The sequence below is a fragment of the Neodiprion lecontei genome, chromosome 2, assembly GCF_021901455.1.
Source record: "Neodiprion lecontei isolate iyNeoLeco1 chromosome 2, iyNeoLeco1.1, whole genome shotgun sequence".
NCBI classification, from domain to species: Eukaryota; Metazoa; Arthropoda; class Insecta; order Hymenoptera; family Diprionidae; genus Neodiprion; species Neodiprion lecontei.
The window spans coordinates 7705406-7720654 of record NC_060261.1 but is presented as its reverse complement, the minus strand read 5'-3'; the positions used below and the strand labels follow the sequence as shown (position 1 = coordinate 7720654).

The 15249-nt window shown below is 37.5% G+C and overlaps 1 protein-coding gene across 1 annotated transcript in view; it reads right to left on the bottom strand.

Moving 5' to 3' along the window:
• The window catches only part of LOC107222046, a 28144-nt gene extending 16466 nt beyond the window's left edge, over positions 1 to 11678 (bottom strand). Inside the window, exon 1 of the mRNA XM_015661257.2 lies at positions 11506 to 11678. Within this exon, the coding sequence (XP_015516743.2) occupies positions 11506 to 11522 (17 nt within the window). The 5' untranslated portion in view covers positions 11523 to 11678. The remainder of the gene's footprint in view (positions 1 to 11505) is intronic.
• Between the last annotated feature and the right edge of the window lie 3571 nt (positions 11679 to 15249).

Sequence of the window (15249 nt, the reverse complement as noted above, 5' to 3'; positions counted from 1 at the left end):
ATTTTTATTATCAGATGGAAAGTGATCTAATTTTGTAAAACGTGAAAAGTTTGAAACGCATTCAACGAGTGGTTGATCTTGTGAGAGAAATTTTGTCCCGACAGTAAGAAAATATTATTTTTATTTTCGTGTCAAGTCCAGGAACTCAGATATTAACAGCCTGTAAAAATGTTTGAAGCTTCATTTTTTAGATAGAAAATTCAGTACGGCGAATCCAATCAACGACCCCGAAACTTCTGTTTAAAGTTTTTTGACCGTATTCGATGAAATTTGAAACGTTCGTCGGTCATGTTCGATCCAGCATCTCGAATCTCTGAAATTTCATTTCATATTTGTAATCAGCGACGAAAAAAAAAATCGCCGAATACGATCTTGTGAAAAAATTTGACCTAGCACAATAACGCGTGACTCAAAGGGTCGACGGCGATCATTCGCGTCGAGGAGACGAGCGGAGTGTTAAACGCAACGCGATGCGTTCTGCATTCCGAGACGCAACTTTACGCGTACAGAAATAATGCACACGCGCGTTTGTATCCGTCCGTAAAAGCCGTGTGCGGATGACTAAGGACGAGTCGTGGCTCCAAGAAATTCCCTCCAGGCCGCACGAGATGCACCCGCGTGTTATACGTACAAGCACGCGAAGCACGGACTTAAATTATATACAGATCCGTGGCGCAGCATCGTTGGTCTCGGACCTTCAACTTCTCCGTAACGGTAAAGTCCCAGTCTCGACCCACGCTCCTCTAATTATCCTAGTTTCAAAACGGTTTTCCCTGAAACAACGCACGCGATGAATGTGTTACGGGTTTGGCTATGTATTTATGTGTGTGGATGCTTACGAATATGCCCGCAACTTGATATAACACGCCCGTCTCTGCATACCTCGGCTTCTCACGTCGGAGGTAAAATTAAGCGATTGAGATTATTTTTACCCCCAACGATTGATTTTTGCACATTTATTTGTGTTTTAAGCAACGTCCGACACAACTTGGCGGGAATAACATTTTTTACATCACTTTTATCTCGAAGTACACCGAAATTCTGAAAAAACTTGATCAGATATTTTTTAAACCAAGTTAGTCTGTTGTTTAAGATTCTAGTTATGACTCGAAGATTTTTATGACGTACGATATTTTTAGAAAATTTTTACTCAATTTTTCAGATACCTTTATCCGGTGGAATAATAAATTACTTGAAATAAATTGTCTCAAAATCGTGTAAAATTTTTTGTTTCATATGGTTTTTATTTTTTTAACTTTGGATAATCGCTACAATGATTCATACTACGATTACAAAGGTTGGAAAACTCGAGAATTATACTGGATATTTATTTTTGTTACAACATAATACTTTCGTACCTAAGAGTTTTTTCACAATCCTTCGGTGTGATTTGAAAAATCTTAGGAAAACTATGTTTGTATAAGTATTTTCAGCGAGTCGATGTGACTATTGATTCGAAATACTTGAAACGAGTCTGCGTGAGTCGAACCAAATTCTTCTCAAACTAACTTCAACGAGCCTGAAGTGGATTGAAAACACTTCCGACGAACAAATTGTAGGTCAGGACGAATAATTCAACAGGCACGACGTTGACTCGGCTGCGTGAAACCTTCGAGACGCGACATAAAAAGGAATTGAAAATTACCATATCCACGACCCTGCTTAAACAGGGTACCGGAGCCGCCGCCGCATTCAAGGTACAAAAGGACATACATATAATTATAGTAAGGAATGTCACTGCAGCGGAGAATCCACCCGGCGAGTCTTTGGCGCCACGGCGTGAATTCAGCCAGTCAGTCAAGGATATAAGTCCTCGAGCGAAACACGCGTCAACTGCACCTGCAAATTGCAGCAGTTGCAGCGGGAATAGTCAAGACCCGAGCCATTATTGCCATACGTACAAACATGTATGTGTGTAGACAGGGGGACGAAGGAGATGGTAGAAAATAAGGGTAATAATTGTTTGGGGGGGGGGGGGGGGGGTGGAGGGGGCCACCTTCCCCCTTTCAGCTCCGTTGAATCCGCTGCTGGGGAAACGTGCCGGCAACAGAAGCAACAGAAACAGCCCTTTGTCGTCTGCCTTATAAATTAACGCGAACACGGCTGCGTGGCAGCGCCTTAAGACGTATTTAAAATGCAGAACTCGTTGCCGCCGCGACGAGAAACGGAGATTCTAAAGATTCTTCGAGATCCGGTGATTTCCTTGGCTCGGCGAAGGGCTCGCAAGCTCAAATCCTATGCCTGTTCGAATTCCGGATTCCTTCAACGGGGAATATCTTATCCAACACGCTTTGCAGCCCTTACGTCGTTACGATTCGTATCGTTGTTTGTTTTACGCGGTATTCAACGCGGAATTTTGCAAACTAATATATGAGATAAGGCGTACGGGAAGGTGTTTGGAGAGCGCGAAAAAGCTGCGAAGAATGTTAACCGAGAAACCGCAAATCAACCATGCATATATATATATTTATTATATATATAGGGTGTTCCATGTGAACCCAACGAACGTCTCATCCTCACCATTTCCAGTTTTGCTCAAAATTTATTCTGCAATTACCGCTACTCTGAAACGTTACCTTGAATTTTTTTACATTTTTCAATCAACTGGTTAATTACTTGTATAAATATTGAGTAATTTTGAAAAACACTTAAAATTCTAAAAACTTCTGAAATCAGAATAATGGTTAGTACCATTTACAGCAAAACCGACAAATGAAACACAAGAAATGCAAAGTAAACATACAATAAAGTAAAACGAATATGGTGTATAAAACGAATATGGTGTATAGCAATACGATGAGACATTGATATGAGAGAGAGAGAGAGAGAGTGGCGAAAAGAGAGCTCGGAACACGCGACTTGGAGATTCAAAATAATTTATCAAGACGTCCTGATCAGACGTGCAATCTTCTCTTACCGCAGATTCAGATCAATTTTTCAGCAGCACATCTATAGAGAAGAATAGCCTAGCCAGAGATAGAAATGAAAGGGTTAAGGAGAAATTAAGATAATGTTGAAATTGATAAAATTGATTTGCCCTTTTCTCAGCTGATCGGTACCATAAATACCAGTTTTTTGTGCATATATTTTTCTTGCCGCCGTTTATTGCTCCGCAATCTATAATTAGTGAGGATAATTAAAGACATCTGTAAGTGTCATTTTTTTAAAGGATTTTTTCATTTATTATTATTATTATTATTATTATTATTATTGCTATTGCTATTGCTATTTAAATTGAAAAAAAACTGCAAGTACCATTTTTCACACTTATACACTTTTTTAATTCTTCTCACCAATTCCGGTGATTCTGACGATTAGATGCGTTATAGAGGAATTGAAAAAGACATGCCGATTGACCTGAGAAAACAAATCGGGGCCGAGTGTTTTGGATATCATAAACTGCCGATTGTCGTAAAAAAGAGATGAGCTCAAAGTCGGTGAGATTCAATTCTCTGTTCTGGATGAAACACAACCAGCTTGGGAATATGACGAATTACAGCCTCGGCTCTGCGTCGAAACAGAATCTTGACGTCCCACTCGAAAGAAAGCAGGGGTAGATTTTTCCCTGAAATCGGTCTCTGACCGGGGTTCGAGGAAGAAATTTCAGCCGAAGAACAAAGGGCAAATTGTCAAATTTTTTCACCCTCTTCTACCTTCTTCTTTTGTCACAAAGTCGTAAGCCCGGCCGCATGGTCTCTGTGACTTGTGAAACTACGTTGCGGTAATTTATGAAGTCGAGGAGTCGAGGCGAGACATCAAACCGAATGTTACAACCTCTTCACTCCAGACTCCTCGAGCGTACTAATACAGGGGCATTGTCTTACGGGCAGAAGTTGGTCGCGAAAAATTATAACCGGACTTCTTGCTCTACTCAAGATATTACAAAGTCGAATTTATCTTGAACGAACAATTTTAACCAGTAATCAGAGTTGCCACTTATTTTTGATTGTAAGATTTTCCAACTATCTCAGGTTTTTCATATTCAAAATTGCAATTCTTCGCAAACCTTTCGTCTCTGTGAAAATTAAAATAATGCTCTATTTATTTTCAAGTCTCATGTGCGTTCTTTGCGCTCACATAAGATTTTAAGTTTTCAACATCAACTTCATCACTAATTCCAAATAATTCTTTGAATCTTTCATTATTTTTTCGTTGGCAAAACTTGAAAATTCCAGACTGTTCAGTGTTTTCACGTATCAAAAGCTCTAGATCGTACGCTTAACACCAAGAAATTTCCTTCCGCGAGACGTTTCTTACGATTTTTAAATTGCGTCGATCAATACGTCGGTTTTACATAATTGCAGATAATTCGAATGGATTCGAAAAATATTAAAAGAAAAATCCGAGTGCCCCGGAGAGGCAAAACAATCGTACAAAAATCCCGAGTCAAATCAGAAATGTCAAGGGTCAGACCCGGGTTCAGTTGGCATGGAATGCCCCATACACATCCACGGTGTGCAGCACGCGTGCGTGCGTGCGTGCGTGCGTGCGTAGGCGTCGCGTAATGTGCTCCACGCGTGTCAAGGGAGGATAAGAAATACGTCTATAACATACCGCAGGCGCACGCGATCGAGCGGAATGGGATGGTTTCGATGATGGAAGAAGGGGGATCCCAGCTCCGTGAAGCAGTGGCGTCGGGATCAAAGCGCGGTGATTTCCCGCGACCCTCGCCTTTATCGGTATAATTCTCGTCGCCTGATGCAGCTCCGATTATTTATTTATCCATGGCGTAATACAGCCAAGTATATGCTATGTGCGCTTGTAAACCTGACATACAATTTTTAGCCTCACGTTGTCGGGATCGATCGAAGCCGTAAGAAAGAAATCGTAGCCTCGGTTTACAGGAAAGAAGATGAAATTTTACAAGAATCATCGTTTCGGGACACGTGATAAGCCGAATGGAAATAAAGCGTTGTTCTTTTTTCTTTTTTTTTTCTGAATTACATTTGTCTTTTACTTTTTTTTTTCTAAATTGTTCACGTTTCCGTTGGTTTAGGAAGAAATTTTTTTTATTTTTTCTTCGAAAAAAAGATCAGAAACTGCTTGACGTAACATTTGCAACAGAAAAACAAATACCGTTCAATTGGCTGAAACCAGTCTATATTTTTACATGTACAGCGATATTCTTTATTACATTTCCTTTTCAGCTAAGTTGTTCTTCGTCTGAAAGAAAATGCGAGTTCGATTCTATGATAATTATGTGACAATGACTGGCGATGAAGTCGACGTGATAGAATGGGAGTCATTGTCATGTAATTCATGTAGAATCGAACTCGCATTTTGGTAGCCGGAAGGGAAAGGCGTTAGTGAACACGACTTGACTCTACATTATACGTATGAGAAGGAAGAATTTTTTTCTACGAAACTTTTCCATTTGAGAAGCTACAAAAGGAAAATTAAAAATTTAACGGTACACACCAAAGAAATGTGAGCTTTGTCAACCTGATAACGTCGTGTCGTCTATGAGAATAAAAAACAAAAAATCACCGAGAATTCTTTTCATATCGATGAGTTTTGTGCATAAATTTTCATTAATCATCAAAATCCCTAACTCGCATCACCAAGGATTTTCTTGCTACAAACAAAATCTCCAAAAACGTACTCGAGATGTTTTCTGCAGACATTTCCCGACGATCGACAAAATCGTACAATATTAGTTAATCGTTAACAGAAGTTTAACGAGCTCTCTTCCCGACCGATGAACGGAGCGCAAATGACACCCGATAAAAACCTCGAACATGTCGAACTGCCGCAAGCTACGCATGGCTGTTAGTGTATTTATCGCCAAGGGAATCCGACTCTCCGCGTTTCCGGTCGTAAAAAGGTTCTACGACTCCTTTATACTCACGACTTCCGTTTTCGCGATGCATTTTATGTACACTTGGGGTCAGCGAATCCGAGATGCCTCATTTTTTCGACGAGTCGATCACGTTGGCAATGGAGAATCAGCCGGCGGCGCAAACAGACTCAATCTTTGTCAACGTAACATAACCCTAATTTATCATATAATTTTGTATTTTTCGATTGAATATCTTTACAAACGTGGCATAACACGTGACCGTCGAAATCTGTATTTTTGGATTAGATTCGACGGTCATAGGTCAGGTTATGTTTACGAAGATTGAGCCTGTTTCGCGGCCGACCGACGGTGGCGCTGCTGTCTGATTATCCGTTGCCAACGTGACGGACTTGTTCAAGACATTAGCCATCTCAGAATCACTGACCCTAAACGTACCTATAATACATTATCCACGCTGCAATTTCTACCCTCAAACCTTGGTGAAAATTTCTACCACTATACGAATTTTTCGGAAAATTGGTATATTTCGTCTTGTTGCGGTGCAAAATTGTAAATATGGATTGTTTTTCTCAAAGAATTGTTAATCTTACTGAAAAATTATGGTAACTTGTAAATTTTTTTACTTAAAAACATACAAATTTTTCTCTCTGTTATGTACGAAAATAATTTTTAGTAATAAAAAATTGTACATAATGTCCCAATTTCCGTAAAAATTTGCAGAAAATCGTAAAAATCATTTTCACCAAGGTAGAACCGGAAAATAATTCGAAGTCTCGGTCATTTTCACCGCAATATTTTATATCTTCGTCTGTCCCATGAATTTTCTTATCGTGCTTCCTGATCGAGGGATGGAATCGCGGTTCGTTGCAACTTATTTGCCCATCACCGGACCTCCGGTGAAGTTCCAGGATTACGATCAAACGACCAGGTTCTTTCTCTGAACCGCGCTCTCTTGGTTTACGAAGATATCGCAGGCAAAACAGATGCGTAGTACGATGGTTGTGCGAAAGAAGGCGGGCGTTAAAGCCTCTATATCGCACTTCAGCAGAAACCCGAAGGCGACTTTGCACGTTATTCACGGAATCTTGTACGCGGTTTCTTTCCCCAAAATATCGAGGGGCTTCGATTGTTCGCGCCGGAAAAGAGAAAAAAAAAAGAAAAACGGGAGGGAAATATAAATCAAGGCGTAGGTTGAGCCTTGTGAGGAAAAGGGAGAAAGACAAGAAGAAAAAAAGAAAGCACAACGGGATGCTGAAATGAGGAAATATGGGGAAAAAAGAAATTCGATGGTATAATAATCTCACAAGGAGTAATATTGTTCGGGTAAAAATTAATTTTTTTTACGGTAAATAAATCGTTTCATTTCTTGTATTTTTCTCCCGTTACGATAAGCTTTTAAAAGTTGTTGATTTTTTTTATTCGAAACATTTCGTTTTGTTTACCTTGTTCAGAGCTGTCGAACTGCAGATTTGGTTTAAGAAAAAACTTTGCGAAACACATGACAAAGAAAAAAATTAGAAACAAATCGCGACTTGAGTAAAAAAAAATCTGAAAATAACTCGAATGAATAGGTCGTAGATATTTTTGAAAAATCTTCATGTAACATAAATCGAAGTGAGTCGAACAGGCACGGAATGGCACGTATGCAAAAGAGGGCCGCGTCTTGTCTAGGAAGGGCTTCGAATTTCGATCCCTTGACGAAACACTTTCGGCTGGCCGGACGCTGAAGTTTGCCGCATGGGGCTACACCATAGAAATGCACTTGACTCCTACGTGCAGCATTTCTCTTTCTCCGTTGTATCGTTTCCTTTATATCCCCCCTCCTATTTCCCATCCGAGTTTTTATTTTTTCATTTCTCTTATTTTAAAAATTTTTTTTTTCTTATTTCATCTTTATTTTTTCTCTTTCCTTTTCCCTTCACTCCGCCTTCCTTTTCAAACCCCTCTTCGAGCCGTGTGTATGTATGGAAGTCCTTCACCCCGCAGGGGATCCGTGACTAACACACTACAGGGTGTATCCACAACGCGCCACGTCACGCAAATAGACCGTCAAAAATTCCCGCGACTCTTTCCTAACACGTGCATCTAAGGCGCTGGTCAATTTTCAAATAAAAAGTTATTCAACTATCGTAATACGTGAAAAAGTATGGATTTTTCTTAAATTTTATATGTACGTCAAGTTCACAGTCAGCAATGCAAGGGAGTTATACGTAGTTTAATTAATTTCATGTATTTGAGGGGAGTTTAATTCTGTGAAACTTGTCGTTCGACACCGAAGTTAAAATTTCATTATTCAGCAATACGAGTAGATATACAGATTAATGTCCGCATTTTTTTAATCCATTTTCAAATTTTCAGTGGAAACAGAAAATTGGATAGGCTTGGTGAAAAAACTATTTAGAAAGTCATCCGGGTCACATTTGAAAAGAGAACGAACCGGCACTTCATTTATCTTTTCAAATTCAACATTCGTAATTCTTCTGCGACTTTTTTTAATCCCGCTATACAAGGTAACGGTTAATAGGGTAGTTTGATTTTTGAAATTTTCAGAATTTCGTCAAGGCATCGGGGTGTTACCAAATTATGTAGCTTCGTATCGTCTCTTTCAAGTACTTCTAATCAGATTTTCTATTGCGATTTTCCAAGAAAAAATTACACGCGTCTTTGGCGTTATACTATGAAAATCAAAAACATGCTAATAAATTGTATATAATTTATGCATTTCGAAAAAATCATGTTGGAACTGGTTCTCTCTACTTTTAGACGCCATGTAGATCAATCGCCAAGTTCTTTTGTGGCCAAAATATCTGACGCAAATCGGGTCCCAAACTTTTGGACGGTATTGTGTTCAAATAATCATCAGAGTCGAGTACTTTTTCAATTTTCGACGAATAAGGTCTTTGAAAGAAATTACAGATCACAAGAATTGAGTTTAAAACAGATCGAAATGAATAAATTTTGACAAAACGATACGAAATACAAAATTTAATGTTTTTTGAACATCGTGACATTTTTGGATATCAACTTCCAAAAACAGGGTAATTTGAGATTAAAAACAAAAAGTCAAGAATCAAAAGACAAGAAATAGGAAAAAGAAAAATTATCCGAGGCCAGTATATAAAAATACGGATATCAAACGATTCGATATCGTTATCAAAGAAGACCGTGTCAAAATACTATCATGTAATTCTACCTTTCTTGTTTTTTTTGTTATTCTCTCTTTATTCTTACCCCTCCTTTATGCTTCCTGACAATATCCTTGAATACGGGTCTCTTTAATTTTCGGTGTGAGGGACGCTTTAAGGGTCCAAGACGCGTGGGCGAGCCCTTGGCGAGGAGCGCATTAAACCCTACAGCGTGCTGGCTGAAAAATGCCAAGCGCTAATATTTGCACTTGAAACAGTCACTCGAGCGGGTATTCAAGCGTCTTGTGCAGTAAAAATTATTCTATACATATATATATATACATATATCTGTCTCTTTGCTCCCTCTCATTTCATGCTCCAGAAATTTTCTCACGCGTGTGTTTACGTGTGTAAATATACGTATAATATATCTGCTCTGTCTAATAGGCGAGGAAGCGTTTCCTTGTCTACGAGCTGCATATCCTTTGTGAATGCCTAATAAAGGCCCTGTAAAAAGTTAATATCGCTGGGGAAAGACGCGTGCCGGTCTTCGTTTCATCGCAGCTTTTTACCCTCTCCTTCAACACCAGAGTAATCACGTTTTCGCGTCCCTTGACGTTTGTAAATTTACAAGGACCAAGGTGGCGATCCGTCCACGCTTGTTTTTTTTCATTAACAGACTTTTACATTTTCTCTGTTCGTATTGTGATTGATACGGAAAAACTGACTATTTTTTTTTTTTATATCGTCGAATTTCCACCAACGTCGAACATTTCGTAACAGACATTTTACCGACTGCAGAAATTATCGTGCAACGCCGTTGAAATTAAATATCCGCGATTTTTCAAAACTGATCGTTAAACTTTTTTCGGTAAAAATTGATCCGCAGATTCAATTGCGAAAAGAAAAGAGGAAAGATAAAGAAATAAAAACACTGAATCTGGTATAGTAAATTGTCACTTTGTACATTGTAATGCAATTTATTCAATGTGATAATTTCCCGCCGGCCCGACAGCTTATAATAAATGACAACTCCCACATCGGTTAGAATATATTATAATACGCAGGGGTAAGGCGGAAGTTTTTTTTCAGGATTAGATTCGCACAATATAAATATATGCGACATCTGGCCTTAATTTTATCGGATCAGTGTGTCAGTGCGAACCGAATCGTCCTAATAAATCAAACGAATCGGTTATACAACGGTGGAAAAATTTTAGGAAACAACAAATTATTGTTTTGTTCTTTTTTTTTTTTTTTTTTTCTTTTAAATAAAAAATGAATAAGGAACAAAGAGAAACAGTTTTCGATTTCAGGAATCTTTGTCAAACGGTGTTGATACTTCAAAAAAAATTCCACATTGCTAACAAATAAATATACTTTAGGCTGAAGGTATAATATAATACGTTTGTACGATTTGTACGCATCGGCTGTGAAGACTTGCAGGCAATATAAACGACCTCTTGCATGAATAGAAAAAAACTAGGCAAATATTACACATGGTACGTACATACGTACAAGGTACGAATGAGCATGTATTATAAATTGGCTGCAAGTGCAGCGTGCGTCCGAAAATAAACTCGCTCCCTTCAAATATTTGCATGCCATCGTGTTACGAGCTTTACTTTCATCTGATTTAATGCACCATCGATCGTACGTCAATAGTTTATCAGTTCAACCCAGCGTAGATTTGTCAATTTTTCATTGCTCCCCTTAGGGTTGGTGAAAAGATGATGAAATTTTAACCCCGATTTTTTAAAACCTTACATGTGGACGGAAATATCGTAATTTTTATTTCTTATTATATTGTTATTAAAGTTTTACAGAATTGAAATTTATGCGAGAATATTGTAGTAACCGAGAGTCAAATCTCCACGACTATTTCCACATTTTTTTTTTTTTTTTTTTCTTCACGTACAAAAAAATCGATGGACTTTTTTTCACCGACTATGTATCATAAATCTTTCGTGAAAAAATTAAATTTCAATTTTCAAATACGTCGGATAATTGTTTTCGATGTTTCAAGATTTATCTTCATCCTGCGTGAATTAATCGTATGTTCAATTTTGTTTCAAAATTCCCGACGGATAGAAGAATCCCTTGACATTATCTCGAAGCTTCTAGACTCATGTTTTTTGAAAATTCTACCACCACTCGAGTTTCCGGTGAAAGATTCTCCATAGTTTGGAAAAAAAATTCGCGAACATTGAAACGTGAGAATTGACAAAGAATCATTTTTGTCTTACATACGTGTTGTAACAAATGTTTAGATATATTCAAACAAGACCCACGGAAAAGGAATAAAGGTTCCAGTGCTTTTCTCAGACGATGAATTCGCTCAAATATCAATCTTTCAAGACTGTCAATGCGTGAACCCTTGAAATGATAAAAAAAAAAAAAAAAAACAATTTAGTTTCCATCGAATTCTCCTTGAATAAGCTTTAACTTATCGACGAATCGCAGCGCAACTACAAACAAGTCAGTATCGAAGTCACAAAATATCGCCGAATCGTTTATTCGCAAAGAATATCTCGATTTTCGTTTAAGATGTTGATAAAAAAATTTTATTTCGAATCTCACCTTATGCTCCTGCACATCCTGAAGGACGTTGTCCGTGTCTCGGAGGATACTTTTGTTACTCGTTATCACTCTCGGAGTATCCTATCGATCTATGCGATGCTGTACGAGGTGTGTATTATCGCAAGGAAATGCGAGATAAGCGGAGGAGGTTCAAACCTGCGTCCAATCTGAACTAACGCGCGCTAAAGACTGACCCCCTGCGTCACGGACCTGTTAGGAGCGAACGGATAACGCCGAACTTGACCGAAGTTGTCCGAAGGCGGAAGTTCAAATCGGATTCTTGCACTGCACTCGCGCCCGCGGCATCCTCATTTTTCCCATCCGATTTATCGCGGGATAATCCTTTCCGGCTGCGGAGATTACGGAATCGGCAAAAAGCAAACGTCCTCGGAGAGAAAAAAATAACGGACCAAGGGCTGCTTCGCTGGAGCAAAAATTAACACCGTCGTTACATGTTTCACGATCACCGTGGTTTACGTTTTAAAGATCGATTACGAGGGATACAAGTTTACTTTTTACAAAGTGATTTCTCACGATTTCTAACATTTCGCATAATTTCTTAAGATCGCAAAGAGACTTCTGTAATCCCAATTAAAGGTGTTTTTAGCGAAAAAAAAAAAAATTGACGAGTCCCTCTTCTCATACGATTTTGATCAAATACTGCTCTATTATTCTCTCCGTGTTTCTAGAAAAAATTCTGTTTCAAATAAAACGTGACTTGCGTTAGGTGAGAGGAAAATAATTCGTACTATCGTGTACGCACCTGTTTTTTCCCACAAAAATAAAAAAATAAAAATAAAATTACTAATGTTTTCATCCCTCGAACATTTGTTTCTTTCACTTGAATTGATTCCGCGTGTGCGCTTGTACGGTTTTTACAGCCGTGCGAAAACCGTCGTCTTCGATCAATCCGCACTTTTCTTTCGTAACTTTTAACGGTAATTGTCTCTAAATACTGTAATAATCTGAAATAATTTCGAGACATAATTTGTACTTTGTACCGATATACATATATACAGTATATTATCACTATACCTTCGCTGTTCCAGTTTCTGCGGATTAATTAAACCGCCGTGTAACGTAACAGTACTTCATTTTTTAATCAAGTTCGGTTTGTAGGATTTTTTTCTTTTTCTCTTTTTTACTTGTTTCTTTTTCGAAGAAAAGAGAGGAACAAATAACGAGCACACCTCTGTGTATAATAATGTTTTGATTTAAAATTTTTTTATTTCTTTCGGTTTAAAAAAAAAAAAAAAAAAAAAAAAAAAAACCATTTGGAGGAAGTATATTTTCGTACCCTGAATAAAATAAATGACTTATAGTGAAAAGATAAAGAGAGAAAAACATTGCCTAAATTGATTGCCGAGAATTTAAAAAAAGCTTTGCACACATTAATGTGAGAATAAAGTGATAACTTCGAAGAGATCAAGTTTTATTACATATTTTCAGTTTATTATTATTATTATATATTTCTTGGTTCATGTTTCGAAAAATGGTGTTCGGATTATTAAATTGTAAAATGTTCTCAACATTTTTCGAATATCATACAAAATTTTGATGGTTATATGGATATTTAGACTACCAAACGATGATTGCGAAATGTATTCAAAGACGCTTCGGTTTCTGGTCGCTTGATCGAGTGTTAAAAATTCACAACCAAAATCACACATTTATTTTTGCAAAATCTAAAATTATTTCACAATTCATTTCAACAATATTTTCAGTGATTATTTATTTCTCACGTCGCGTTATTATTGTAATACACGTACAGTTGTACGAATTTCCAGCTCTTATCCTAACTGTAAGAACGTGCATAATATATTTTCCTTCTCTTTTCTCTTTCTCACACGATTTTTCTTTCAACTTTTCAGGAGTCGGCGTAACTCCGCACGTGACTCCGTATACAGACTTGCACGTGCGCTCAGCGGTACATGGGGTCATTCGTGCGAATGCACCGTATAAACTCTTTGAAGAACCACGCTCAACGTTCCTCGGTACGTATAAAGCTAATTTCTATACGTGAAAATCAATGCAATCGCCAAGGAAAAAGTCCTACGATAATACTTCGCTTGGCTGAAAAGTTTTGCCATTTCCATAACGCGAAATATTTGTTATTATCTCATTATTTTTCATAATACAATTCGTTTCGAAGTATCTTAAAACGGGCTTTTGTTTTTTCTTTTTATGCGCGTGTGTGTTTCGAGTCTACAAAAGAATCACACTTTTTCCTTCCTAATCTTTACATTTGAGTGAATTTTCATTTGTATCGATAATTGTTTCGTGTAATAAATATAACACGTTGATAATTGAAAAAATGGCATGATATATAATAATATATATATATATATTATACGCGTAGGTGAAAATTCGGCTACCCGGTAATTTTTTTTTTGCGTATTAAATTGTCGAGCAATTTATTAGATTCCATTGGTTACAAAGATTTCGAAAATTGTTTCTCAGTATTGCGATATCTCCGAATTTTTTCCTACCAGTTGATTGTTTCCATTCAACTTCGTCAAAATTTTTCTAAACAATTTAAAATCGAAACGTCGTACCGCGGATGATTTTTCCCCGAGACTTTTTTCAGAATCCAATAAACTAACGATATTTTATATCTGTATATGTATAATACCGTCTGTAAATTGAAAGATAGGAAATATAACGGATACGTCAAGCGTACCGAGAAAGGTTTATTAAAAATTGATATTACTTCATATCTCGCCCATCATCCGCACGCTGATCGTCGTACATGACGAGGCGTAAAGCTATTTGCGAATTGGATTCGCTCCCGGTTCTGGTTTACATACCCACCGTATCGAAATTATTTCACCAGGCACGCGAATCGATTCCCACTATATTGTATAGACTAGATGTTATATATATAACATATATACATATATGTATACATATGTCTACGGAAAGCAGCCTGCACGTACAATCCTCTTTGATCAGCGCCGAGTATTTTCCCGTGTTTCGAATAAAATATTTTCGATGACAAACTACGAGCATAAAATGCTAGGTTTTTCCGAGAAAAGAAAAATACTCGACGATAATTATTAACCTGGAGGGAAAAATTCATGAGCATGCTTATATTTTCCCTACAAATTGCCTGACATTTTTCGTTTCGCCTTATTTATTCATTTTTGTATTTATTCTATTTTTTAACTTCACCTTTTTCACATCGATAGTTGCCTCGATTCGTTATTCGACAGTTGTGGCGAATTTTCTTGTAGATTTACAAAGTTTTTGAATTAGTTCACGTAATATTCACGTGTCTCGTGTTATGATTCGAGATAAATTGATGAAAGAACAGAGGAAAGGCGAGGTGAAGACAGAAACGAAACGGAGAAAACGCGAGCTGTGAAATAACCTTAAAAAAAAATTGCACAAAGAACGAAAAAAAAAAATAAATAAATAAATAAATAAATAATGAATCAAAGTCTTGAGTGAAGAAAAAAAGGTCAAATTTTACAAGTATTACAAAGCAGCTCGTGCAGTATAAAAAGTTTTCGAAACGGATGGAAAATAAGTGGAAAAACATGCAGGAACCGAAACGAAACAAGAAGTCTAAGAATACGGGGAATCTTGAATACAAGCAGAGCAGGAAGTCCATCAAGTCGGACAACGTTCACGTTCCCCTGACTTCCTCGACTTTTCAAAAAATCAAGGCTTCTTCGTCTAGGCATGTTACAGGAAAATAATTACTCCCTATCGTGCAATTTTTACTTGTACAATTCTGAAGGA